General features: G+C 42.5%; 2 protein-coding genes across 8 annotated transcripts in view; both read left to right on the top strand.

Annotated features, from left to right (window-relative positions):
- SPATA13 (spermatogenesis associated 13) overlaps positions 1-7,873 on the top strand; it is a 221,042-nt gene extending 213,169 nt beyond the window's left edge. For all 5 annotated transcript variants that reach the window (XM_064172026.1, XM_064172007.1, XM_064172017.1 and 2 more), the window contains 2 exons: positions 2,581-2,655; positions 3,867-7,873. In XM_064172026.1, the coding sequence (XP_064028096.1) occupies positions 2,581-2,655; positions 3,867-4,048 (257 nt within the window). In that variant the 3' untranslated portion in view covers positions 4,049-7,873. The remainder of the gene's footprint in view (positions 1-2,580; positions 2,656-3,866) is intronic.
- A 4,223-nt stretch (positions 7,874-12,096) lies between these two features.
- LOC135173712 (complement C1q and tumor necrosis factor-related protein 9A-like) lies at positions 12,097-21,846 on the top strand. 3 transcript variants are annotated; one of them, XM_064140865.1, is made up of 4 exons: positions 14,477-14,580; positions 17,933-18,120; positions 20,158-20,220; positions 20,601-21,846. In XM_064140865.1, the coding sequence occupies exons 1-4, from the start codon at positions 14,576-14,578 to the stop codon at positions 21,404-21,406; spliced, it is 1,062 nt and encodes a 353-aa protein (XP_063996935.1). In that variant the 5' UTR covers positions 14,477-14,575; the 3' UTR covers positions 21,407-21,846. The 3 variants fall into 3 exon arrangements, with proteins under 3 accessions (XP_063996943.1, XP_063996935.1, XP_063996925.1); XM_064140873.1 differs by lacking the exons at positions 14,477-14,580; positions 17,933-18,120 and adding an exon at positions 12,097-12,336; XM_064140855.1 differs by lacking the exon at positions 14,477-14,580 and having other exon boundaries at positions 17,796-18,120.
- Positions 21,847-25,174: the final 3,328 nt, after the last annotated feature.

Below are 25,174 nucleotides of genomic sequence, written 5' to 3'. Positions count from 1 at the left end.
TGTCTTGAGTAAACAAAGAAGCAGCCCAGCTTAGCTTCTGTCAAGCTTTCCAAACCAAACTCTTCTTCTGTGCTGAACATCCTGGTGTGACATTATGATCCTGTTATCCACACTGATGGCTTTCACAAGTTGCTCTGTGTAGAGCTCATTCAGTCATCTTGTGCTCCTGGGGATGGATGGTGGCTGTCTTTCCTAGTTGACCTAACCAGAACTCTAAAATAAAGTGAGTATTGCAAAAGGGTGAAGGTGATGAGTAGGGAATCAATGCAGAGGAATGTCCAAACAATTCCTGCTGCAATAAAGTCATAGAAAGCCTCCCCTTCAAGCATACAATGAGAACAGTTGTAGTCATATGGAAGAATGATACAGAATAGATAACAGCTCCTGCACTTTTCTGGTCAGGACTGAGTAAAAGGTTAAAATGTGAACGCTTCCCATTCCTGTCCTTCCTGAGCAGCATTCCTGTGTTCTTCAAATCTATACCTACACCTCCTTGTGCAGTGGCTTCCTTATGGAGCACCAGGAGAATATGTTGTATGTGGCTAAATGCTGTAAGTCAGGATACTACTGAGGCTCACACTAGTGCTTGCCCTGGGCAGCAGCAGGTCTGTGTCGTGCAGGCAGTGGGGTGTTACCATTCTGTTTAAATGACACTGCTGCAGAAATTCACAGGCATGAAGAAACTGCAAACTAAAACAGCTACAGCCCTAAATGTCATTGTGGAATCTACTGGGACCTCAGAAAAGTCCATGTATTAAATTCAAAAGTGCAACAGTTTAACAGCAGTGGCAGTAGTAGAGATGACAATGGCACTTATTGTGCTGAATGCAAGGGTTGCAAGGGAGGATCCATTGTGCTTGCTGCTCTTCAGGGACTGTGCAGTATAATGAAGACAATTCAGTATAATGAGAAACTGTATTTTCCATAATGGCACATGAGCACATGCAGACTTTGCTGCCCATGTCACATCCAGCCTTCTGGAAACTTGCTTTTCAAATGTCACAGCTCATTATTCCAGTGTACTTGCTTTGGCATGGGTATCATGAACTACAGGAAAGATAGTTGAGTTGTAACAGCAAATGTTCATCTGGCCTTGTGAGTCACAGTAGCGTGGATGTTTCCTCCATTACCCAGAAGACTGCTTCTTTTCTAGAACTCCATTTTTGGGGCATAATTGAACATTTCCTCTAGCCAAAACCAATGGAAAGGCACCAGTATTCTCAACCTCAGGTTTAAATTTATCTTCTTGATTTTGTAAGCTATCTTGCTGGACTTCACACAAAGCCTCTCTTCTAACCACTCAGGAAACAAATACATACTCTTCCAATTCAGAACTGCAAATGGCATTTTACTTCTATTTTCAAAGACACTTTGGTGCGAGTCAAACCATATCTAGCTTTTCTTAGCCTTTATGAATATATGGGAGAACAGGCCACAGCCAGAAAATCCTTCTCCAAACCACTAATAGTAACCCTAGGAAAGTGGTCTGATCTCTCTTGATGAAACGGCTTTCCTTTTGTCTTTTTGTGTTTCCATGTTTCTACAAAGAACAAAAGTCCCAATGAATAACCTAAACTTCTGTTATTCACAGCTACAATGTTTTAAGTTAATAGGCTGATTTGTAATAACTTCTTAAGTTCAAGGTAAAGAAGTAAAGAGGATTTTGAAAGTACAGGGAAGTGCAAGAAGATGCAAAATGGAACCAAAGAGGACACTCATTTCAGTCACAACTTCTATAGACATGTGTGTGAAATGTGTGACATCACTTGCACCCTATTGCTTCCTTATGCAATGTAACCCAGCCAGGTATCTTAACTGTCATGTAGGCAGGGAGGGGAAACTGGAGTACATGGGCTCCAGACTGGTCACTGGTGTCACCCTTCATAGCTACCCTTCATGTCTGGCACCTCTATACTCAGCACACACCAGTCATGCACCTCTGGCATGATGGTGACTAGCACAGAGTTCACCACTCACTATAGCATAATGCAAGTCATACAAGTATGCAAGTAAGTACATGAGAAAGTGGAGTGACAGATCCAGCTGCAGTCTGAGGCAGCCACAGCCACATCACAGCCTGCTTTGGTGCCTGACAGATTATGACTCCTCTGAGTAGAAGGTACCCTAATTTATACTACTGCAATACCAGTGGCTTCAATTTGTTATCCCAGGTTAGCTCAGAGTGAGTGAAACAGAGTGAGTGATCTGTTACTTTGTGGGTTGTAGCTTTCAGAGGTATTAATTTACACATAAAAAAAATCTCTTGTTATCTGGACTTATCTATAAAAATAACTTCCACTGTGCTTAGTTCCCCAGTGACTGCCATTTACAGGAAGTGGAAAGCAACTTTCCCCAGTAATCTACAGTAAAATTAGTAACATTAATTTCACCATTATTATCCTAGTGAAAAATGGTCTTTAAATTCGTGTGACAGAGTAAAACACACTTCTATAACATTCAGATACATTACTATTAAGATTTACAAAATTGTTTAATATATTATTTACTGTTATTTTAATGTAATCAGGTATTAGATAACAGTAGTTTTATACCAGTGCCCTAATTTACACTTTGATGTAGGAATGGAAATCTCAGAAAGCCAGAAGAAACAAGCCATGCAGAACGCTCGTAAGTCAAGGCATGGAAAAATGAAAGGTGAGTGTTCAGAGCCATTCTTACTGTGTTTGAGTGTTCTTTGTGTTAGGAAGTAGCATAGTCTGGCTATGGTTGAGTTCTTCAGTCTTTTAAGCAATGTTCATGGTTTACATGGAGTTTAAATAAATTCCATCAATCAGTACTTTTAGATCAAATCCCAATGCCTTTGTAAATGCTACATTAAATTAGCTCCCCAGCCTCCTTCAGATGGGCAAGTTATTTTCTTTATTAGAGAGGAAACTCAAGAGGAAAGGCAAGTGTTTTATTTAAGGACATAAGAAAGTGCATGCAGAGATTAAAGCAGAAATGAGGGTTACTAATTCCTTCCTTTGCTTTTTCTCAAATAGCTTGTTCTTCTTTAGCAATTCTGTGCTTCATTTAAAATATCCTAAAGATCTTCTTGAAAGCCACCTGTTGTTGCATTTACGGTGACACAGTTAAAATGGCTTCCTTCTGGCCTAGACTGTAAGGAAGGATGAACTAGGAATGAGATCAGTTCTTTTATTCCTTTTCTCTCAAAAAAAAAGTCTTGTGATTTTGTCCTTTTTCATCTTCAAGGCAAATTTGGGTAAATCTCTAGTGTGGTGAGAATATAAATGAAGTCTGAATTTAGGAGTAGAGGAGTTGATGTTAGGTAGTCCTCTGCACTGTGGGATTAATACTATTAAATACTTTTTTATCACAGCTAGATACCTGTGAAGCCTATCTAGATTTTCAGGGGAGTGGCAGAAAACTCTGATCAGGAGGTTCTCTTCAGATTACATAAAGGTCAAAGTCTGAGAACGTCAGCCTGGAAACCTATTTTCCATATTGAAGAAATAACATTTTTGTTGGTAGCAATATTTTACTCAGCCTTATTCTGAGGACTGACTAAAATATGAGTATCTACTGTGTTAAGACATATCTTTGAAATACCAAAATTTGCTTATGCAATCAACATAGCTAAGCTATATGAAACTGCTGCTTAATGTTGGTGATTCTGTGAAGTTATTTTTACTGGTCTGATTCTCTGAAGAGAAATCCATGCAGCAATTAAAAAGCCCTACATCAGAAAAGGTAATTTTTCAGTAGTGCTTCTATTCAAGACCATGACAAAATTCATACAGGCATTCTTGACCATTGAATTTGTCCCATGGACCTATCTTTATTTTCCCAGTGTTGGTTGCTCTGCTAGCTCACTCATACATGTTCTTAAACACTTTCCTTCATAGGTGTCAGCTATAACGGGTGCCCTGTGCCTCCTCCACACCAAAGCCTCCATCCTATTCATCAGCGCCACATCACTGTGCCTACCAGCATCCCACAGCAACAGGTGTTTGCCTTGGCAGAACCCAAGAGGAAGCCATCCCTTTTCTGGCATACCTTCAACAAACTCACCCCCTTTAAGAAGTGAGGGACCAAGGACATGGGAAGGATATTGGCATGAAGGCATACCTACTCCAGGGAGAGACCTTGGAGATATGGTTAAGCTCATTTGAGCTCAGCGAGTCTCCAGTTTTGGAGGAAAACCGTGGGCTCCCTTGGGCCAGAAATACCGCCTTTGTCTAGAAGAAGGAACTCCCTTAAGGCTGCTCTGAAGTCAGTGTTGCCACCACTGCTGATGAAGAGCAGTCTCCCTTCTGACAAAGACAGTTTGCTGTTACTGCTGTTACTCTGAAGCAGCAGTATTTGATCTCTGTTTCTTAGTTATGTTGAAGTAGTGATGGACTCATGCAGGTCATTGTAACATTTCATTTCTCTTAACCTTATATTGATGGCCAAGTAGGGAGGAGCTTTTCCTAAGTGGTATATCAGCAAGGAATCTTAGGAGACTTTTCTCCTTCGTTTTGGAGCACTGAGCAGAGATCATCCATTAATATCAGCTGGAGACATGTGATTAACCAGCTGCTGCAGAATTTAGTGGACCCTAATCCTTCCTGTCTTCTTCTATTAAATTGCCAAATGGCAGGAGAACATCCCGCAAGGCCTTACCATATTCCAGATTGGAACAGGGAAATCTTATTCTGTCATGTAGAAACATGAACAGAGTGTGAAATGGACTGCAAAGATTTGTGCATTTATTGCACACAAGTGGAAATGAGGAGCCCAGGGCATCTCAGATTGATTACTTTCAGTCACAGCAATATACTGCATGCACGTATGCTCTTCAGTGTAGAGCTTTTATATCACCTTTTGCGCACTTCTTTGCCTGAGAGATGCTTCTTTGTATTTTCCAAGATGCTTATTTCCTCTGTGTAAAATGTCCTTTTTTTTTTTAATTTTCTTACAGTGATAATGTGAATGTACAAAGTCAGCATTGAGACAGTATGTGCTGACTGCTGGCTACGTTACATAGTCCCCATGCTTGTATTCACATAGTTTGACCTAGGAAATGGATGAATGGTGATGTAAATATAGCAACACAGCCTGGATCCATGCTTCTTATGCAGTCAATTGACAGTGGGTTGTGACCAATTATTTCTTCACAAAGAAAGAGAAAATCATACTAGAAGGGACAGAGAGAAACTGTGTGGACCCGAGATGGATTTCTGTCTCAGAGTTGTCAGACAATATTGGAATGGGAAGGACCTAACGGGCCAGCTCTGGCCAGCATATGCAATAGATGATTTGCATTGCAACCATTTGCCTAGTGATGTGAAGTTGATTTGGGAGAGTAACTTATTAAAAGCCACCAGGAAGAAAAAAGATCTTGATATTTGCAGCACTTATCTTTTCTGCTTGATAGGTCTCGTTAAGGATGATAAGACTGCTCGTAATACGGAAGGAGAGAAAGACTCCGTATGTTTCAGAACTGATTTGCTATGAATGTCTTCACAGTACTATATCCTGTGCTGCTGATTAGGGGCATTATCTGATCAGGACAGATCCAAGGGTATCTTTGACAATAGACACAATTAGCTTTGTCATGAATGTGTAATATATGAAGAACAAACAAGGGGCTAGAGGCCAGGCATCTTAACAACAATGTAAAATGCCTTATTTCAGACATGTATTTGTTCCTACTACGATTACCTCTATATTTTTATTTATCATCAGTGTTGTCAAGTCCACTAGTCACTAGATGTTATGATCTGATAACTTGGTGGCAACTTCTGCAAAGCCCAGGTTTGTGGTTTTGATTTTAAATGACATACTTAGACAACTGTACATTTCAAATGCCTTGTGTATATAGCTCAGCAATAATGCAAAGTCTGCATAGTGATCTTCATTGCTTGTGCTTTCAATAGCAATGGAGGATGACCTGAAACAGTTAAGAACTGGAAATATGCACTGACATCTTCAATGATCCAGCTTAAAGAAAATGCACAGGAAAGTTAGTGGGAAAAGCTGGCTGGATTGTGTTTTTCTTTTGATGTTTAAAACAAGCCATCTCTGCGCAGATTTTTTTTTAAAGATAATTCTAAATGCTCAGTTTAACCACAAGGAGCAGACTTCCAAATGCAGGCATGGATACATGCCCTTCCTCTCAAATGAGTAACTCTTTTGTGTTTTCCACATGCCCATTTTTGTGGGCACTTGCCACATTCAGGCCTGCAAACCAAAGCGATGCTTGTACTGTCTAAATGGAGATTATGTTTTTTATAATTGCATTTTGAAAGATTTATTGTAGATGCAAACAAAAGTCTGAAGCTGGATGGCAGTGCTTACCCAGATATTTTCCCAGGTGGACCTGAAGATATTATGAGATCCACACTTACCTATGTGGCTTTGATAAAACATACTTCCTGACAGGGCTCAGTTCTGTGGAGTACTGGGAAAAAGAGGAGGTTTTAGGATGTATCACCTGACATGTCACTGCTAACAAAGCCTGTTCCCATGTAGTAGTGCTGGTGCCTTAGCCCTAAAAATGAACAGAAATGCTTGCACATGGTTTTGGATGCAGCAGGTTTTTTTTTTTTTCTCAAGAAGTGAATTTCAGAGAGAGATAAAAAGCAAATGTTTCATGGTGCAGATTACTCAGGACAGTTTTACATACAGCATTCTACACATAGACATGGTTGGTTTGTAACATTCTCTGTGTTCTTCTTTGCAATTGGACTTTGTGGCAGATTAAGACAAAATAAAACAGAACAGGTCAAATTTAGACTACACCATAATCTTTAAAACACAGCTAAAGGAAAAATGAAAACACAACAAATACAAATACTTGGGTTTCAGCCTGATTTTATAGTCTGTTGGAAAAGAGTTGCAACTAAAGTATAAAAGTTTGTATTCTAGCAAGTCTTGCCCTGATCCTCCTTCTGATGACAAAACTTCTATCAGAAAGGTGTGACAGCAACATCTGTTCTTCCCCTCTTGCTTTTGCATGCTTTAAGTTACTGTAAAAAAAAATCTATGGCAACTTCTAAGCACATTTGTGCCTCGTTCAGATAAAGCATAGCCAGAACCTTTCCAATGGGCTGCTGAGCAGATAACCTCAAGCTTCATGCATGAGGCACAGTAAAATATAATTGTCCTCAACTGTGTTCCCACTGAGTTAGGAAAACACCAGACCATAATTGCACCTAACTCAAAAGCATTTGATGTATAAAATAATAAGATTGTTTTACAAGTGGCTCTTGCCATGCTAAATTTCATGTTGAGTTTTAGTGGTCAGTGTAATAACGGAGTTCAAAGAGCGACTACTCAAATGTTCCACATTTTAGTTGTCTTTGGAAAATAATTATGACAGAGATTCAGAGCCAAAGGTCTTTAGCCACAATTAACACAGTACCTTTCTTTGACTGCCTTTCTGCTTTTTTTCCCCCTTTCCTGTGTCATTTGTATGTAGGAGATGCCTTCTGAACGATCTCTAATTTAAAACTACTCGTTGTAAATACCAGGGGTGACTTGCATATAGATGCTTCATTTGGGCAAGTGTTTTGTAACGTTTCATCTTCCGTGCATTGCTTTGTGTGTCTTTCCATCTGTGTGTTGTTACACATGTTGTAATTGAAGTATCCTGGCTACAGAGCAGATGGATTAAGCGGCTGTTGACGGCTGAAGTACAACGTATAGGACTGCAGTAGCTTGATGTGCATTGTTCTGATGTAATTGCATTACAAGGTTTATTTACTCTTGGAACATTGTTTGTCAAATGAATCTATTTTCTGGAAATAAGTACAAACTTAACATTCCCATTATTTTTCTGTTATTATTGTACATGGTTGAATTAAATAATGTCCAAAGCTGAAGTCCCTCAGCTGTGTCTTATAAAACTTTATTGTGCAGTTTTAAATTTTTGTGAGGTATTTTTTTTAATCATCTACAAAATATCCTCTGTGATGCAAAAATGTATCAACTGTCTTTAAAAAAAAATTCACAACAAAAAAGTCACAACTTCCTCTCTTGGTTTTTCAGTAACAGCTGCACTACTTCCCAGTACGAGATCATTTCAGCAACTGTTAAACATGATTCTGGGGTCAAAGTCTTTCAGACAAAACCCATCCTGGTTATTATCCAGCCATATGCATCTGTGATCACTCTGCTAGCAAATAGCTCCCATAGTCCTCCTTGGAATTAAATGCAAATCATAGAATCACAGAATCAACCAGTTTGGAAGAGACCTCCAAGATCATCCAGTCCAACCTAGCACCCAGCCCTATCCAGTCAACTAGACCATGGCACTACGTGCCTCATCCAGGCTTTTCTTGAACACCTCCAGGGATGGTGCCTCCACCACCTCCCTGGGCAGCCCACTCCAATGCCAATCACTCTCTCTGTGAAGAACTTCCTCCTAACATCCAGCCTATACTTCCCCCGGCACAACTTGAGACTGTGTCCCCTTGTTCTATTGGTCGTTGCCTTCAGGTAGTTGTAGACACCAATGAGATCCCCCCTGAGCCTCCTCTTCTCTAGGCTAAACAACCCCAGCTCCCTCAGCCTCTCCTCATAGGCTTTGTGTTCCAGGCCCTTCACCAGCTTTGTTGCCCTTCTCTGGACACGTTCCAGCACCTCAACATCTCTCTTGAGGAGCCCAGAACTGGACACAGTACTCCAGGTGTGGCTTGACCAGTGCTGAGTACAGAGGAAGAATAACCTCCCTCATCCTACTGGCCACACTGTTCCTGATACAGGCCAGGATACCATTGGCTCTCTTGGCCACCTGGGTACACTGCTGGCTCATCTTCAGCCTACTATCTACCAGTACCCCCAGGTCCCTTTCTTCTGGCTGTTCTCCAGCCACTTTGTCCCCAGCCTGTAGCACTGTATTAATAAATCTCCAGCTATCAGAGAAGGGTGACCAAAATACTGCGGTTAGCTAAGGAGGACTAAGCACGCAACGCCCAACGCTGCAGCAGATTGAATTTACTGCTCTGATTCAGGGGAGTTTTTAGTTTCTTGTTATTCTGACAGAGCAGGGAACCACACCTGAAAGGCTTGTGTGTGTCCTTCCTACTGAAGGCTGTGTTAAAAATAGTGTTTCACTGTGGTTCATTAGCTTTACCAAAATTACATACTTTGCTGAAATCTTTTCAGCAAAAATACTTTGGCAAGCTCAATGCTGGCAGAATGCTTAGGTTTGCCAGTTCTTTCCCCCCTCTTCCAATATCCAAGCTATTATCTCTATTTCTTGGTTCACCTCAAAATTGAGTTTCCCAGGCTTCCTGTGTGCTGCTGCTGCAGTGGGATGTGTGCAGAGTGCTCCAATATCAAAGTGAAAGGCACAGTCTGAGCACTTAGTGAAATAGATCAGATGGCTGAAAAACATACTCTGAGCAAACACTGGAGTGGGACACTGTGATCAGTAGGCTCTCTAAGGAGTCTGCGATACATCTGGCCACGGTGAGCTCATTCGTGTATTTCATTTCAGGGTCTGGCAGTCAGGCTAAATCCTGAAGATCTTTCTACACCATCAGCTTTCAAGTTATTTGAGAACTGATCTATCAAGTGCAGATTTTAATTCATGCAGAAATAGCACTCCTTGTGTTGTGCTGGGGTTTATTTTGTCTTGTTGGTTGTGTTTGGCTTTGTTTGGAGGTTTTTTTCTTTGGGGGGGGGGGAGGTTGTGTCTGTTGTGTATATTTTGGGTGGTTTTGGGTTTTTTTGTGGTTTGTTTTTGTTGGTTTTTTTTTTTTTTAGAAGCTACATGATGGTTTCAGCTTGGTAACAGAGACTTTTTTGTTAGAGTACTAAAGGAGAAATGAAAAAGCAATATAAAATTGTATGTCATGTAGTCTGTAAGGAAAACATATGAATATTTAGTCTGTTTCTCAATGATTTTTCAGAATTTGGTTATTCTAACCAGCTGGAGAACATGCAGTTGTGAGAATATGCCAAAACTGTCAGCACAACACAGTGAGTTTTTTAATCTTAAGTCTGCGTTAGGTTTAGTTCAGTGCAGTCAGAACTGATGTGGTGGGTTTCAATAGTTCCAAGTGCAGGGTGCTGCACTTTGGCCACAACAACCCCATGCAGAGATACAGGCTGGGGTCAGAGTGGCTGGAGAGCAGCCAGACAGAGAGGGATCTGGGGGTGCTGACTGATACCCGCCTGAACATGAGCCAGCAGTGTGCCCAGGTGGCCAAGAGAGCCAGTGGCATCCTGGTCTGCATCAGGAATGGTGTGGTCAGCAGGAGCAGGGAGGTCATTCTGCCCCTGTACTCTGCACTGGTTAGACCACACCTTGAGTACTGTGTTCAGTTCTGGGCCCCCCAGTTTAGAAGGGACATTGAGATGCTTGAGCATGTCCAGAGAAGGGCGACAAGGCTGGTGAGAGGCCTCGAGCACAGCCCTACGAGGAGAGGCTGAGGGAGCTGGGATTGTTTAGCCTGGAGAAGAGGAGGCTCAGGGGTGACCTTATTGCTGTCTACAACTACCTGAGGGGTGGTTGTGGCCAGGAGGAGGTTGCTCTCTTCTCTCAGGTGGCCAGCACCAGAACGAGAGGACACAGCCTCAGGCTGCGCCAGGGGAAATTTAGGCTGGAGGTGAGGAGAAAGTTCTTCACTGAGAGAGTTATTGGGCACTGGAATGGGCTGCCTGGGGAGGTGGTGGAGTCGCCGTCCCTGGAGCTGTTCAAGGCAAGATTGGACGTGGCACTTGGTGCCATGGTCTAGCCTTGAGCTCTGTGGTAAAGGGTTGGACTTGATGATCTGTGAGGTCTCTTCCAACCTTGGTGATACTGTGATACTGTGATACTTTGGTTTGGAATTTCTCCCTCTCCTCCCCAGTTAAAATTTACCAGACCAGCTCAGATGGCTTAGAAGTAAGATAAAGCTGTATTTACAGCAAAGATAAATTTACAAGCATATATACAATATATATTTACACATATTTACAATTATATACAAGTTAGAAGTAATACAGAAATCAAATCTTCCTCTCCTCCAGACAAAGAAAGCCCAGGAGGGATCAACACCTCTCTCTCTCCCCAGATAGAAAACAACCAGAAAAGCTTATGTGTTATCTGGACAGTCAAGGTCAGTTAGAGAGAGGGAAGCAAAGACAGCCAGTACCCAAGAGCCAAGAAGCAAAAATTGTTTATATATTGGCTTTTTATACCATTGGATGATAGACACTTGATTATTCTTCTACAACCAATGATCCAATTTAGTTAGATTCTACATTGGTACTTCTGGGAAAGTCACAGTTTCTCTCATTAGAATATTCCAATAAGCCTTAAACTATTACAGTTGACTTCTGGTTGTCCAGTGGAGTACCTAAGGCTGAGAACTCACATACTCCCACTATTAGGTATTTAGGCTCTGGTTTCAAAACAGCAGAGGGGGTGTGTGTGTGCATGTGTGTGAGTGTGTGTGTATGTGTATGTTTGCATACACACATATATTTACACACACATATTCCACTCCCCTTATGGACTCTGTATTGACAGGCTGAGAGAGTTTGGGCTGTTCATCCTGGAGAGGAGAAAGCTCCAGGGAGACCTTGTAATTACATTTCAGTATCTGAAGCAGACCTACAGGAAGGCTGAGGAAGGGCTTGTAGCAATAGGATGAGGGGTAATGGTTTTACACTGGAGCAGGGTAGATTTAGGTTGGACATTAGGAGGAAATTCTTTACAAGGACAGTGGTAAAATACTAGAACAGGTTGCCCAGGATTGTGGTTGTGGCTCTGTCCCGGGAGACATTCAAAATGAGACTTGATGTGTCCCTGAGCAACCTGATCTAGTTGGAGATGTCCCTGCTTACTGCAGGGCAGGTTGGACAAGATGACCTTTGAGTGTCCCTACCAACCTGATGCGATTGATGAGTCTGTGAATCTATATGACATTCCCAGATAATTTCTACTGCGGGTTGCCCCAGACAAGTGATCCTACATCTACTATTACACCCTCCCTCTGTTTATGCTACAATTGTTGTGCCTCTTGGTTACTGGGGGGCAGGGAGCTCTGAATTCACTGGCCAGAACAATGGTGCTAGTGCCTATTGGCCAGTTTGATTTTCAGAAGGAAGTATTTAAAGGGGGATGATTTAGAAACTGCCTTTCTGCATCAGCCTTTGTTTGCATTCGGCAGGAGCCTTCCTACCTTACATTGTTTGCTGCTTGTTAAAGGTGGCCACGTGCATGCAGCTCACACCTGCCAGCTGAGCAGCTCAGCAGCATCTCCTTCCTCTGCCTGGAATATCTTATATGCTGCCCTGGGATCATTATCGCGAGTTTGAAAGCGTCTTTGATACAGGAGACTTACTGAGGGACCACAGTGTCGTGAGTACATATGCTGGAGTGAATGCCAAGGCTCTGTAAGCATAGTTAGAACTTTTCCTGTTGTCACATGACTATTTTCCAAGTTCTGATTGTATAAACCGTTTAATTCTGTGCAGTTACTTCCTGTCAACTGAAAATCCAAGGAATCTCAGGGAATTGTTCTGATTTGTTGAATATGAATTGAAAATAATATTCATACAGAAAATAATATTCATAATTCAGAACGATTATTACTTTCTAATACATAGGGTTGGGTATATCTCCTTTTATTGCCCATCCATCTCATGATGGTTGACCATATTCAGCTCCTAAAAAAGGTACTTAGCACAACAACCAACTTAAAACCCCTGGAAACTGCCATTCAGATGAAACACATTTTAAGAGGTTATTATGAAATTTTGCTACTGTGTAATGATTTCCAAGTCATTGTTCTGTGATGAAACAAGGCTCACTAAAAGCAGCTGATGGCAATGTTTGTCTTTAAGGCCATTCCTACAGCAGTTTTCTTGGTTCTCTGCTGAAAAGGTATTAAGCCAAACTAACTCTAAAGTCCATCAAGATAGATGTAACTAATGAATTACATCATACTCACCTCAGGATTGGGATAGACAGATCATGACTGTTGCGTTGTAAGATTCACAGCCTCTTTTGGGTCAGTGCAAGGACTCTGCCAGCCTAGGAGGACCTGCCACTGTGAGTGCCGCACCTTGTAAGTCCTCCCCTATGCTATTCCCCTAGAGCCGCCAGCTCTCCCAGCACCCTGCAGCCAGGGAGGTTCATCAAGAAGCCCAGGATTTCCGCATGGCAGGACAGATCACTGAGGGCACAGCACCAAGCTGGCAGGGTGGGCTATTCTTCAAAGACTCAAACTTTTGAAGTGCTAGAAAATGGTGCCTAACAGGTGAAAAGAAATGCATTCTTTGTCGTGGCTCTCATTTCTTCTCAATTAGCACAGCAGCGAGGTTAATTTGGCTGCAGAGGTTCATTCAAGTAGAGCAGCTAATTGCTGCAGATTGTCCTCCTTTACCCTCAGAGCACAGTACTAAAATGTCCCAGACACAAACCAGGGCATGGCAATGCCTGCACTATTTCCTTATTGCCACAGGGGGGCGGTGAAGATCTTAGAACAAACTTCCCTGCTCAGCTGTGCTGAGGACACCTTCTTTGACAAGAAGATCACAGTATCACAGTATCATCAGGGTTGGAAGAGACCTCACAGATCATCAAGTCCAACCCTTTACCACAGAGCTCAGGGCTAGACCATGGCACCAAGTGCCACGTCCAACCTTGCCTTGAACAGCTCCAGGGACGGCGACTCCACCACCTCCCCGGGCAGCCCATTCCAGTGTCCAATCACTCTCTCAGTGAAGAACTTTCTCCTCACCTCAAGCCTTAGATGATATACGTGAGACCTTTGCAGTGTGGGCACCTCCTCAGACAGTGCTTTCTGTCACTTGCACCCAAAGAGGTGAATTAAGGCCACTTTCTATAACACATTAACACCTGTTGCTATTAGGTTTATCCTTCATGGTTCGTGACCAGCATATGCTCAGTTGCTTTACTTCCCCCAGTCCTTAGCAGCAGTTTCAGCAGTTTCAAGAAGACACATATCATGTCATGCATGGCTTCTCCAAATTTAGTTATCAATAATGTATAAATTAGTAGCACAGTAGCTCTGACTGATGCTTGAATGGCTAGTTGGGAACTTAAAATTGCACTTGAAAAGCTTTGTCATTCAACTTTATTCACTTGAATTCAAGTAGAGTTCAGCTTTGTTGCTTATTTTTCATAATCATGTGATATTTCCAATGTTCATAGCAGTGTTATTTTTTATGTCTATATCCTTTTTGTCCCTAATTCCATTGTTTGACAGGAAACTGTGCTACATGTTTATGTAGCACAATAAAGTTACAAGATGTGCCCTTCATCCTACAAACCAACCAAGCTGCCAAAGGCTGACATGTTTGAAATGTATTTGGATAAAGGCAAAGCAAAGCCTTATTAATACATTTTAACAATTTCCTTTCATGGAACAGTGGTAAAAGTCAAAGTACAGAGCACTTCGGTTTAATATTGGAATAAATAGGATGACTCCAGGGTAAACCTCTGCTTTAATGATTGAACAACTCTCAAAATTAAACGACTGACCTTTGAGAATGTGGTGACCAAACAAGTGCCTGTCCTCAAGGCACATATTTGAAGCATGCATTGCTTTACATGAAGGTTTTATACTCTGGTTAAAAGATGTCTAAACATACTGCAAGTACAAAGTGAATGAGGTAAGACCAAAGATCCTATATATGTGATGATGGTTGGTGTTGTTGATGATGGTGATACTGATGTCAGCTCGTGCATGTATGGGGAGCAATCTGTCTATTCCTTAGGCATGAAACACTCATTTGACAACTGGGAATTGGATTTTCAGTCAGTGGAGAAGGACTGTCAGACTTTACACAGAGTGAATCATATCCTCACAAACAGGATGCTTCTTTTTGTACTCTGGAGTCTTTTGACTAAGACAGCAAATATTTATGTAGCTCAGAAGTAGAAAACATTTAATTTATTTTCAACTTTCTTTAGTGCAAACTAGCAGCAGCAGACAAAGTGGAATTTTGCTGTTAGGTGATCAACTATGTCTCTGCAGACCATTGGCAAAGGTGCCATAAATCATATTTCCAATAACTGTTGAAAAATGGGGACTGTTTCTGAAGACTGAATAAAAAGATTAGGGAAAGTGTCCCAGAATTAAAGTCTTTGTCTCTATCTTAAGTTAAAAGACTATTTAGATTGAATACTGCTAATAGAGTATAATTACTCATACTGAGAACATACTAGTCTTTCTCTGCAGGATATTTGTGTGCTAAGGCTGAGTAACAGTGGTAAAGAGACTACACAGGAGAAATATTTTTTCAGTCAATCCTAGTTAATATTTCCAAATGAATACTGATCTTAGTATTAAGTTCTCATTAATGGAAGAATCAATTCAAAAGCCAATTAGGGAAAATTTACTTGCCTACCATTTTTGCCTGTAGGAGTTTTTAACTCTTATATAATCCAAGCTTATGTGCATCAGACATTTGTGAATATTAATTCCAAATAGAATCAGCATTAATTTTGTTGCTATTTGATTTTTGTATTTTTGTTCCTCAGTCTAATATCTCTGGCTTAATTGCTCTTAGACTCACTTAGACCAGTTGTGTCCAGAATGCAGTATAAATGCATTTTGGTAGGCCTATATTCAAGGATACTGTATAGGAGAGACACACAAATGAAAGAACAAATATGCGTTGGACTTTGAGTAACATTAGGTACATGAAGGGGAAGAACCAGACTAAGAAAAAATTTCTCTTACTTGATCTTTCCCATCTTTGCCCTCATCTCGCACTGCTCCACATCTGACCCTCTCTGAGGTCACAACTTATTAACCCAGTAGATGACTAACTCCAATAGAAAAAAAAATAAAGAAAAAAGGCAGAGAGAAAAAGGTGAATGTTTTGTGCTGAATTAGGGAGTTGGGTTGCCCTAGCTCACCTCCTGTCACTCTAGAGCCAGCTCCTGGGAGATGAGAGGCAAAATTGTGCAATCACGAGTAGGTGCAGGCAGAAATGTGGATTGAGAAGTGGGCACTATGACACCTGCTTCTTCTTGGTTAAGAGCTGTCTAACTGGCTCAATTATATTACTTTTCCCTTAGGAAGTTGTTGGGTAGATACTAGGTTATTTGATAAAAGTTGGAGATTAAAGTGTTTCCTTACAGATTCTAAATGCAAAAGATGCTATTTGGCAGTGAGTCTTTGAAATAGGAAGGAGGAAGCTGGAAGATGTAGAGGAGCTTCACATGGCCTCAAAAGGCAGCAATAGCCATGAAAGAGCTCCCCTATAAGCACTGTTATGACTAGAGGGATGTACAAAGAAATTTCTGAACAAGCAGAATGCCTAGATGTAAGTAAAACTATAGCCCAGAGAAGCAGAACATTGTGTGCATCCTTGTGCATGAATCCACATTCATGCACACATTCAGTAGTCCTACCTCTATTACCCCCAGATTTCAACCACTCACTTCTTTGTAGACATTGGGGTCTACATTGGGCCAGACATTGGGGTTTCACGTTTTGATTGGAATGTGACAGATCACCTGAAGTTCCCTGCCATATAGCTGCTGAAGACTACATACTTGCTGTAGTTTTTGGGAAGTTAGAGGAAAATAACTTTGCCTGAGCTGCCCTTTAATTATGATCTTGACACCTGGGTTAAGTTCAGCCATGTAAGTGAAATCTGTGCTTTCTCAATGACCTCACAGTTTAAATAGAACAGTGTGGAAATCTATGGGATGCAATGAGCTGTTGTTTACTTGTTTGATGGCTGGATCCTGAGGATATCAGGGTAGCTCTAAACCTCCCCAGAGCTTTTGTGACTTTCAGCTGTTCACCACCTTCCTGCATCAAAATTTCCTTTTGCAGAGTCAATCTTTTCTGCACTTCATACTACATAAGAAAATATGAAGCAGAATCTGGTGCTCCAACTCATAGAGAATTAAGGAATATTTTAAACTGTGCAAAGCTGAATTAACGTTTTAAAATGTTGAATGGTGCTACAGCTGATCACAGAATCACAGAAACATTCTGGGTGGAAAAGACCCTCAGGGTCACCAAGTCCAACTGATAGCCCTACTCTACAAGGTTCACCCATAAACCATATCCCCAAGCACCACATCCAAATGACTTCTAAACACATCTAGAGTCGGTGACTCAACCACCTCCCTGGGCAGTCCACTCCAATGCCTGACCACTCTTTCTGTGAAGGAATGCTTCCTAATGTCCAGTCTAAACCCACCCAGTCACAGCTTGAGGCCATGCCTTCTTGTTCTATCACTATTTACCTGTGAGAAGAGACCAGCACCAACCTCTCTATGACGTCTTTTCAGACAGCGATATTGCCATCAAACTATTTGAAAAGCACTCAGTAGCCTCCAGGACTATACTTAACACCATATAGAGACCTATAAATAAAACAAAACAAAAGACATGGCGAAAACTCCTTTCCTTTTTTCCTCCCTTCCCCATCCCCTTCTAAGAAGTTGTACTTTTGCTTTCTTAAATCTTTCAGCTAAAATCATAAACTCACTCTATCTAAAGAATTGTGGTGGTTTAGGTGTTACCCACCCCCACACACTTTAGAAATACCTCAGCTAACTCAGTCAGACTCTGGGAATATAAATGAAGCTATTTATTTACAGCTAGCACAATATACAAGCAGATATTTACAGTATATACAGTTACATACAGAAATATACAAGGTAAAAGGTAATACAGAAACACAACTCCCCTCCCAGAAACCTGAGTCCCCAGGAGGGGCTCTCAACCACCCCTGCACCTTCCCCCTGCCCCTCTCAACCTTACCCCAGTCTTAAGGAAGAATGGAGGTTCAGCCAAGAGGTTAAGAAGCAAGGTTAGTGGCAGTGAGGTTAGGGAGCTGCAGCTGAGTCCGAAGCCAGCCAGAAAGTGAAGACAAAATGGCAAAAGTGTTATCTAATGTTTACATTCTTCTTCAGCGAGACTCTGAGGGAAGGAGACATCACCAATGTTTTCCTTTCACAGCCAATTATCTACTTTCTCTCACCAAAACATTCTAGCCTGCTTCAAACTAGCACAAGAATGAAAAGCTGGATTATACTGCTGGCTATTGTAATCAGCAGAGCAGAAACACAAAAGCAGGACGTCTGCACCCAAGGGTATCCTGGCATCCCTGGCAATCCTGGGCACAATGGCGTACCTGGTCGTGATGGACGCGACGGTTCAAAGGGCGAGAAGGGAGACACAGGTACTCATGGACGGGAATGGGAAAGCAAGGAGACGACTCAGTCTGAGCTACCTATCCAAGCAATCCACGTTTTAGTGAGAGCATCAGACTTCAAGTTACAAAGCATATACTTTTCAGTTAGGGTGAGAAAGTGAGCGCACGCAGCATGCAATGTGGTGCTGTTAACTAGCATTTGGTGCATCTAAATATTGGAATATGCATAATCCTCCCAACTTGCAGCCACTGCTATAGCATTTAGCAGACCCAGACATTTGAATTTGCATATTCTTCCTATTTCCTTCCTAATCTGGACACAGTCCCACAGAAGCTGTTTATCAGAAGGCTCACGGACAAATTCCTTTGAGCTTTTTCACACACAGTGCTGTGGTTTACTGCAGTTCCAATACTCAGACCTTACATCCAAGGCTTGATTGTACAAGCTTCTAGGGTCTCGTGCCGCCTGTTTTTCAGCCAGTTCCCAACAGGTACTATTTCACTAGAGAGTGAAATATATACAAATATGCAATATTGAACCCAGCCTTCCCCGGTGGCAATTACATCATTGTCACCACTGATACTGTGGTAAGCAATGGGGAGATGGATTCTGGACCACATTCTAGGATTGTGATCAAAGGCAGAACAAATAGTGTCCTCCAGTGCTGGCCATTGAAGAAGAGTGCTTGACCCTTGTGATCAAGTTTGTTCACTTATGTGTTTACCTCAGTGATTGCTGAAGAGTTCTTTTGAACTTTCTTGTTTATAAAATGATTTTCACAGAATCATAGAATCAACCAGGTTGGAAGAGACCTCAAAGATCATCCAGTCCAACCTATCCCCCAGCCCTATCCAGTCAATTAGACCATTTGAGTTCTTTACTTTCAATGCCCCAGTCTAGGTAAAATCAAACCCTTTTAAAATTTAGGGAAAAAAACCCAAACAACATACACATCAGCTTCCCAACAGGCATATACAATTAACTGCCCTCTTGGCCAGGAAAATGTGAAAAATGGAAAGCATCTACCTTAGTTTTGTTTAACTCATAAAGGTCTTCACTTTAATCTGCTGGTTTCTGATGAGGTCCCCAAGTTCTTTTTTTTTGTAAATTAAACTATTTTGATGACTGTATTGGCTGGTCTTTGCTTGAACAAATTGGGATGATTGTACCATTCCATTGCATGTTTATATTTTATGTTCATAAACCTTTGCAATTAAGTACATGAGACTTAGTTTTGTTCCCTAACAAGCCAGTGAAATTTCAGCAGATTCTGAACTTGCCCCATTGTACAGAAAATTGCTAGAGAACTGCTCTCCAGTCTGTATGGCTGAAGAGCTACTCTTGGAATATGGCTACATCCAGACTGCCAACTCTTTTTATTTCTGTTGTGTTCTGCATGCAAATCCAGGTATTTCATCACATGCCTCCTAGTGACTTCTGGTGTTACTATAAAAATTACTTCTATTATTGGTCTCTTTAGAGCAGTGGAAGGTCTATATTCTGCTAGATACAGGGAGTCAGAGTGTAGATACCTTCCTCAGATCTACAGGCAATATTATTCCACTGTTAAATTTCATTAGCATTGGCCAAACCTCTGCAGATGTTTCTTTTTGAGAGGGAAGTTCACCACTGCTTCAGTACTAGACTTCCTGAGTCTGCAAAGCTTCTCTGCCAAATGTGGCTTCCTTACTCATTTTCCTGCTATTTTCCAACAGCAAAAATAACAGGCAACAACAGGACAAGAGGTCTTCACACTGCTGGTCCTGACCACTATATATCTCCTCCACACACCTGAATAACCCAACTCTTTATGCCATCTTTCTCAAAAAAGAACAATCCTCAAGCAGAGTTTCTGCCATGTCAATTTCTTCATAAGATAAAAACACCATCAGTGGTATCCACAAAAAGTCGGGAATAAGACTATTTTTAACCTGTTTGTTTGGTTTTATTTTTGTTTCTTTGTTTTTCAAGACAGGCATGAACAGGAGGGATTAGAGAAGGTTTAATCCCAAGTTTTCTGGTAATTTGTTTAATGAAAAATCTGTTTTTCTCTTCTGTACTAGGTGAAACAGGACTTCCTGGCAGTCCAGGAAAAGATGGTGCAAATGGAGAAAAAGGTGAACAAGGTCAGAGAAGAACCCTCTCCTCCTGTTTTTCTACTCTGAAGTCTGAAACAAATGTCTAGACAGGCATTGCTTGTGCCTGAGAGGCTGTGTGCTGTCCATGCTACTATCAACCTGCAGACGAATCACATCTTCCTATCTCTGAGCTTATCCACGCTGATCTCAACCAGGACACCTATTTACTAGCACAACAGCAGGCTCTTCAGATATTATGCTTATCCTGCATCTAAATGTATGAGCAACTGTATGCAGAGTAAGCATGCTATGTACAGTGGTGATGCATGCCTACACATTCTTTCTGCTGAAACTCATGCTGTGCCCCACTAACCCAGCAGAAGGTCACAAGAAAGTGTCTTTTTCTTTTTTCTTTCTTCCCCACTTAGGTGCCAATGGGACCGTTGAAGAAAAGGGGAACAAAGGAGATAAAGGAGAAAGAGGACGACCTGGGAAACTGGGACCAAAAGGAGTTATAGGGTCAGTGGGTTACAAAGGTCAGAAAGGAGAGCTGGGACTGCAAGGACAAAAGGGGTTAAAAGGAGATATTGGGCCGATAGGGCCAAAAGGGACAAAGGGTGAAATTGGCCATCCTGGAAGAGTTGGCTTCCCAGGGCCAATTGGCCCACCTGGTAATCCAGGTCCTAAAGGTAATACTGGAGAACTTGGACCACAGGGTAATCCAGGAATTCAAGGGGAGAGAGGCTTCAAAGGAGACAGAGGAGATAAGGGGAACGTAGGTGCCCCCGGGGTCCTGCCAAGGAGTGCTTTCAGTGTTGGCCTTACAGTCTCCACCAAATTTCCCACCCCAAATCGGCCAATTAAGTTTGACAAAGTGCTGTATAACAGTCTAAATGACTACAACTCAGCTACTGGCAAATTCACTTGCAAATACTCTGGAGTTTACTATTTCACCTATCACATCACAGTCTACTCAAGGAATGTCCGAGTAGCTCTAGTTAAAAATGGCATCAAGATGCTGCACACAGTAGACAGGTACCAGAGTGGAGAGGACCAGGCCTCAGGAGCTACCATCCTTGAGCTACAGAGAGGAGATGAGGTGTGGCTGCAGGCTCACCAAGGAGAGACTTTCAATGGTCTGTTTGCAGATGCCGATGATGATACCACCTTCTCTGGGTTCCTCCTGTTCAGCACCTCCGACCCACTGGAGCTGCTGCCAACACCCAGCATGTAACTTCACATTACCTGTGAATGCTGCATGTCTCTGTCCCCCATGCCTCCCTAATAAAGTTTCTATCTGCTGGCCAATTTCTGCTGCTTTCAAGAGATAGCAGAAACCATCCAGGCAAGTACACTGACAGCTGAAAGGGAGACTGCAGGGCAGACTGGGACCAGATAGAGGTTGGGATGGGTTGTGGCTTTTTATGTGGTTTGGTTTTGTTTTGTTTTGGTGAAGTCATCACAGTGGGAAGGTGTAGGATCACACCACCTGTACCTGCAGGAAACCAGGCCTAATTATGCACACAACTGCTCACTGCACAACTTACTGTACTGTGTTTTCACAAGCGGCTGCCGAAACAGGACTCAAGGCTTCATGCTCAGAAGAGTTTGAGTTAAATGCCTTCTTGTCACAGTCACACCAGGTGTTTATTTATTAAACTGTCCTGACCTAAATGTTGTCAGCTGTGTTTTTTTAAACCTACACCTCCTAACCCCCATATTTCCTAATCTGCCTAAACTATCTTCATGCCTACAGTTGCTTCTGGTACAGCTTCTGCACAAGAGAGCACAACTCTTGAGAATCTACAATGACGGGCTTGACACATTACTGGCTTGGTGACTTATTGTAGTTACACAGGGGTGCATACACCAGGTTGGAAGGACAAATGTTTCAAAAGAAAGTGGAATGAAATGAAAGACAAAATTTCAAGTTCTTTAGTTGTGACATGGAATTCCCTGACATCTTGTATAGACATTATAAAGCAGTTGCTTCCAAGCCAGTTTATATCTTTCTAGGTGGCATGTGTAGATGGATGTGATGGTTTGGGTGTTATCTGCCCCCCCCTAACTTTGGAAATCAACCAGAGTAGACTCAGCCAGCTCTGGAAATGTGAATGAAGCTTATTATTTACAGCTAGCACAATATGCAAGCAGATATTTACAGTATATACAGTTATATACAGAAATATACAAGGTATAAGGTAATACAGAAACACAACTCCTGTCCTAGAAACCTGAGTGCCCAGGAGGGGCTCCCAACTGCCCCTTCACCTTCTCCCTACCCCTCTCAACCTTACCCCAGTCCCAAGGAGGAATGGAGGTTTGGCCAGGGGGTTAGGAAGCAAAGTGGATTAATCAGAAAAATGGCAGAGAAACAGAGGGTGAGGTTAGACAGTGAGATGCAGCTCCGAGCTCCCCAGAAGAAGTAGTACTTTTATCTATGTTTTGATTTTGGTTTTATACATCTCAGCAAGCCTATGAGTGAGGTAGACATCAGCCTTGTTTTCCTTTCACAGCCTGTAATCTAGTTCTTCTCACCAAAACATTCTAGCTAGGCTCAAACTAGCACAGACATGGAATTCCCTGACATCTTGTACAGACGTTATGAAGCTGTGGCTTCCAAGCCAGTTTATATCTTGCTAGGTGGCATGTGCAGATGGGCTTGAAACTTCAATGGTTTGCACCCAACAGTTTCAAGATAATTTTTCAAGTTGGTATTAACATGGGGCCCCTCAATTCAAGAGAGATGTTGAGGTGCTGGAACGTGTCCAGAGAAGGGTGACAAAGCTGGTGAGGGGCCTGTAACATAAACCGTATGAGGAGAGGCTGAGGGAGCTGGGGTTGTTTAGCCTGGAGAAGAGGAGGCTCAGGGGGGACCTCATTGCTGTCTACAACTACCTGAAGAGAGACTGTAGGCAGGTGGGGATTGGTCTCTTCTCCCAGGCAACCAGCAACAGAACAAGGGGACATAGTCTCAAGTTGTGCCGGGGGAAGTATAGGCTGGATGTTAGTAGGAAGTTCTTGCCAGAGAGAGTGATTGGCATTGGAATGGGCTGCCCAGGGAGGTGGTGGAGTCACCATCCCTGGAGGTGTTCAAGAAAAGCCTGAATGAGGCACTTGGTGCCATGGTCTAGTTGACTGGCTAGGGCTGGGTGATAGGTTGGGCTGGATGATCTTGGATGTCTCTTCCAACCTGGTTGATTCTATGATTCTATGAACATAGTTTTTTGTCTCCACAGGGGCTCTTTGCTCTGTGACACAAGTGAGTTTTGTTGCAGCTAGGTGGATTTTACAGCTTTTAAATATGGTTCTTTGTTCTCTGTAGCCAAAGGTCTGAAACTGAGCGAAACAGTAATAGGTGGAAGCACTGTGGATTCAACGCTGCTACAAAAACAGAGTGTAATGCTGCTGTACTTCAAAATTAGCCAGTCAAAATTCCCCCAGATGAAAGGTAATCAGTAACCAACACTGAAGCAGCCATAATTCAGAACTGGTTGAGATATTCCAAGCCATAAAACTTGAATTTCTGTGAATTTTCTCAGAATTTGCAATTCCCCTTTACCAACCCGTCCCCCTTCCCTAAAATTTACAAATATGACCAAAAAATGCTGGTTAATTCTCGCTTCCTTCCCTTAAAGAGACTACAACACAGATACAGTATCACAGGATCACAGTATCACCAAGGTTGGAAGAGACCTCACAGATCATCAAGTCCAACCCTTTACCACAGAGCTCAAGGCTAGAACATGGCACCAAGTGCCACATCCAACCTTGCCTTGAACAGCTCCAGGGACGGCGACTCCACCACCTCCCTGGGCAGCCCATTCCAGTGTCCAATGACTCTCTCAGTGAAGAACTTTCTCCTCACCTCAAGCCTAAATCTCCCCTGGCGCAGCCTGAGGCTGTGTCCTCTCGTTCTGGTGCTGGCCACCTGAGAGAAGACAGCAACCTCCTCCTGGCCACAGCCTCCCCTCAGGTAGTTGTAGACAGCAGTAAGGTCATCCTGAGCCTCCTCTTCTCCAGGCTAAACAATCCCAGCTCCCTCAGCCTCTCCTCGTAGGGCTGTGCTCAAGGCCTCTCACCAGCCTTGTCGCCATTCTCTGGACACGCTCAAGCATCTCAATGTCCCTCCTAAACTGGGGGGCCCAGAACTGAATACAAAGTGACACAAGTCAGCATCATGAAATTCAGCATAAATGTAACACTAAGAACCTAGGGACTGGTTTTCCATCATCCCCCCCTAACACTGCCTGGGAGCAAGGGCAGCTGGACACATCCCCAGTGTCATAAATAACAGGCATAAACTTAGGCTCACGCAAAATAAGGCTTTAATAGAGTCACAGGAATCAAGCAGTGTACAGGCCTGGGTGCGGGGGAAGGCTCTGCTCTATCCTAATGCACACCTTTTGCTTTCAGTGTTCTCTTTTTATACCCTATTCTATTACATATTCATTATTAATTCTAAGCAAAGGTTGGATTTTCCTTATCAGTTTTAGGAATGGGAGGTGTCTCTTCCACGCATGTCTCTTTTTATCCGGTGGTCGCTCTGGTGGTGTTCAGTGATGAAGTAAGGGGTCTTCCCCAAGTGTCCTTTCCAAACTAGTAGTGTCCTTTGTATGGCTCTTCCTCTGTTTGTTCATCGCAAAGGCTGTCTCTTCCACCTGCCCCCCTCCTCCACCAACCTTTCCAGTTTCTAATTATTCATAATTGTTATCTTAAGCCAAGAGTATGCTTTTGTGATGGTTGTGCCAGGAGGAGTGCAGCTCCATTCAAAACCCCCCCCCCCCCCCCGTCCTCCCTGTCTGTGGCCTCTTGCCACGAATTGATCGGATCAAACATACATTTCTCACACCGACACTGCTGAATCCCGAGTAGGGATCACAAACTTGCACACAGTGAGGTGGGTTTCTTCAGGAAGAACAGCCACACTTCTCACATCAGGGAATTACATAAGCGGAGTTACTAGGACGCTGTGGCAAAGGAGGAGGTTAAGCGATTTTCT

The sequence above is a fragment of the Pogoniulus pusillus genome, chromosome 3 (assembly GCF_015220805.1).
Source record: "Pogoniulus pusillus isolate bPogPus1 chromosome 3, bPogPus1.pri, whole genome shotgun sequence".
Lineage (NCBI taxonomy): Eukaryota > Metazoa > Chordata > Aves > Piciformes > Lybiidae > Pogoniulus > Pogoniulus pusillus.
This window is presented reverse-complemented; position numbering and strand designations above follow the sequence as displayed.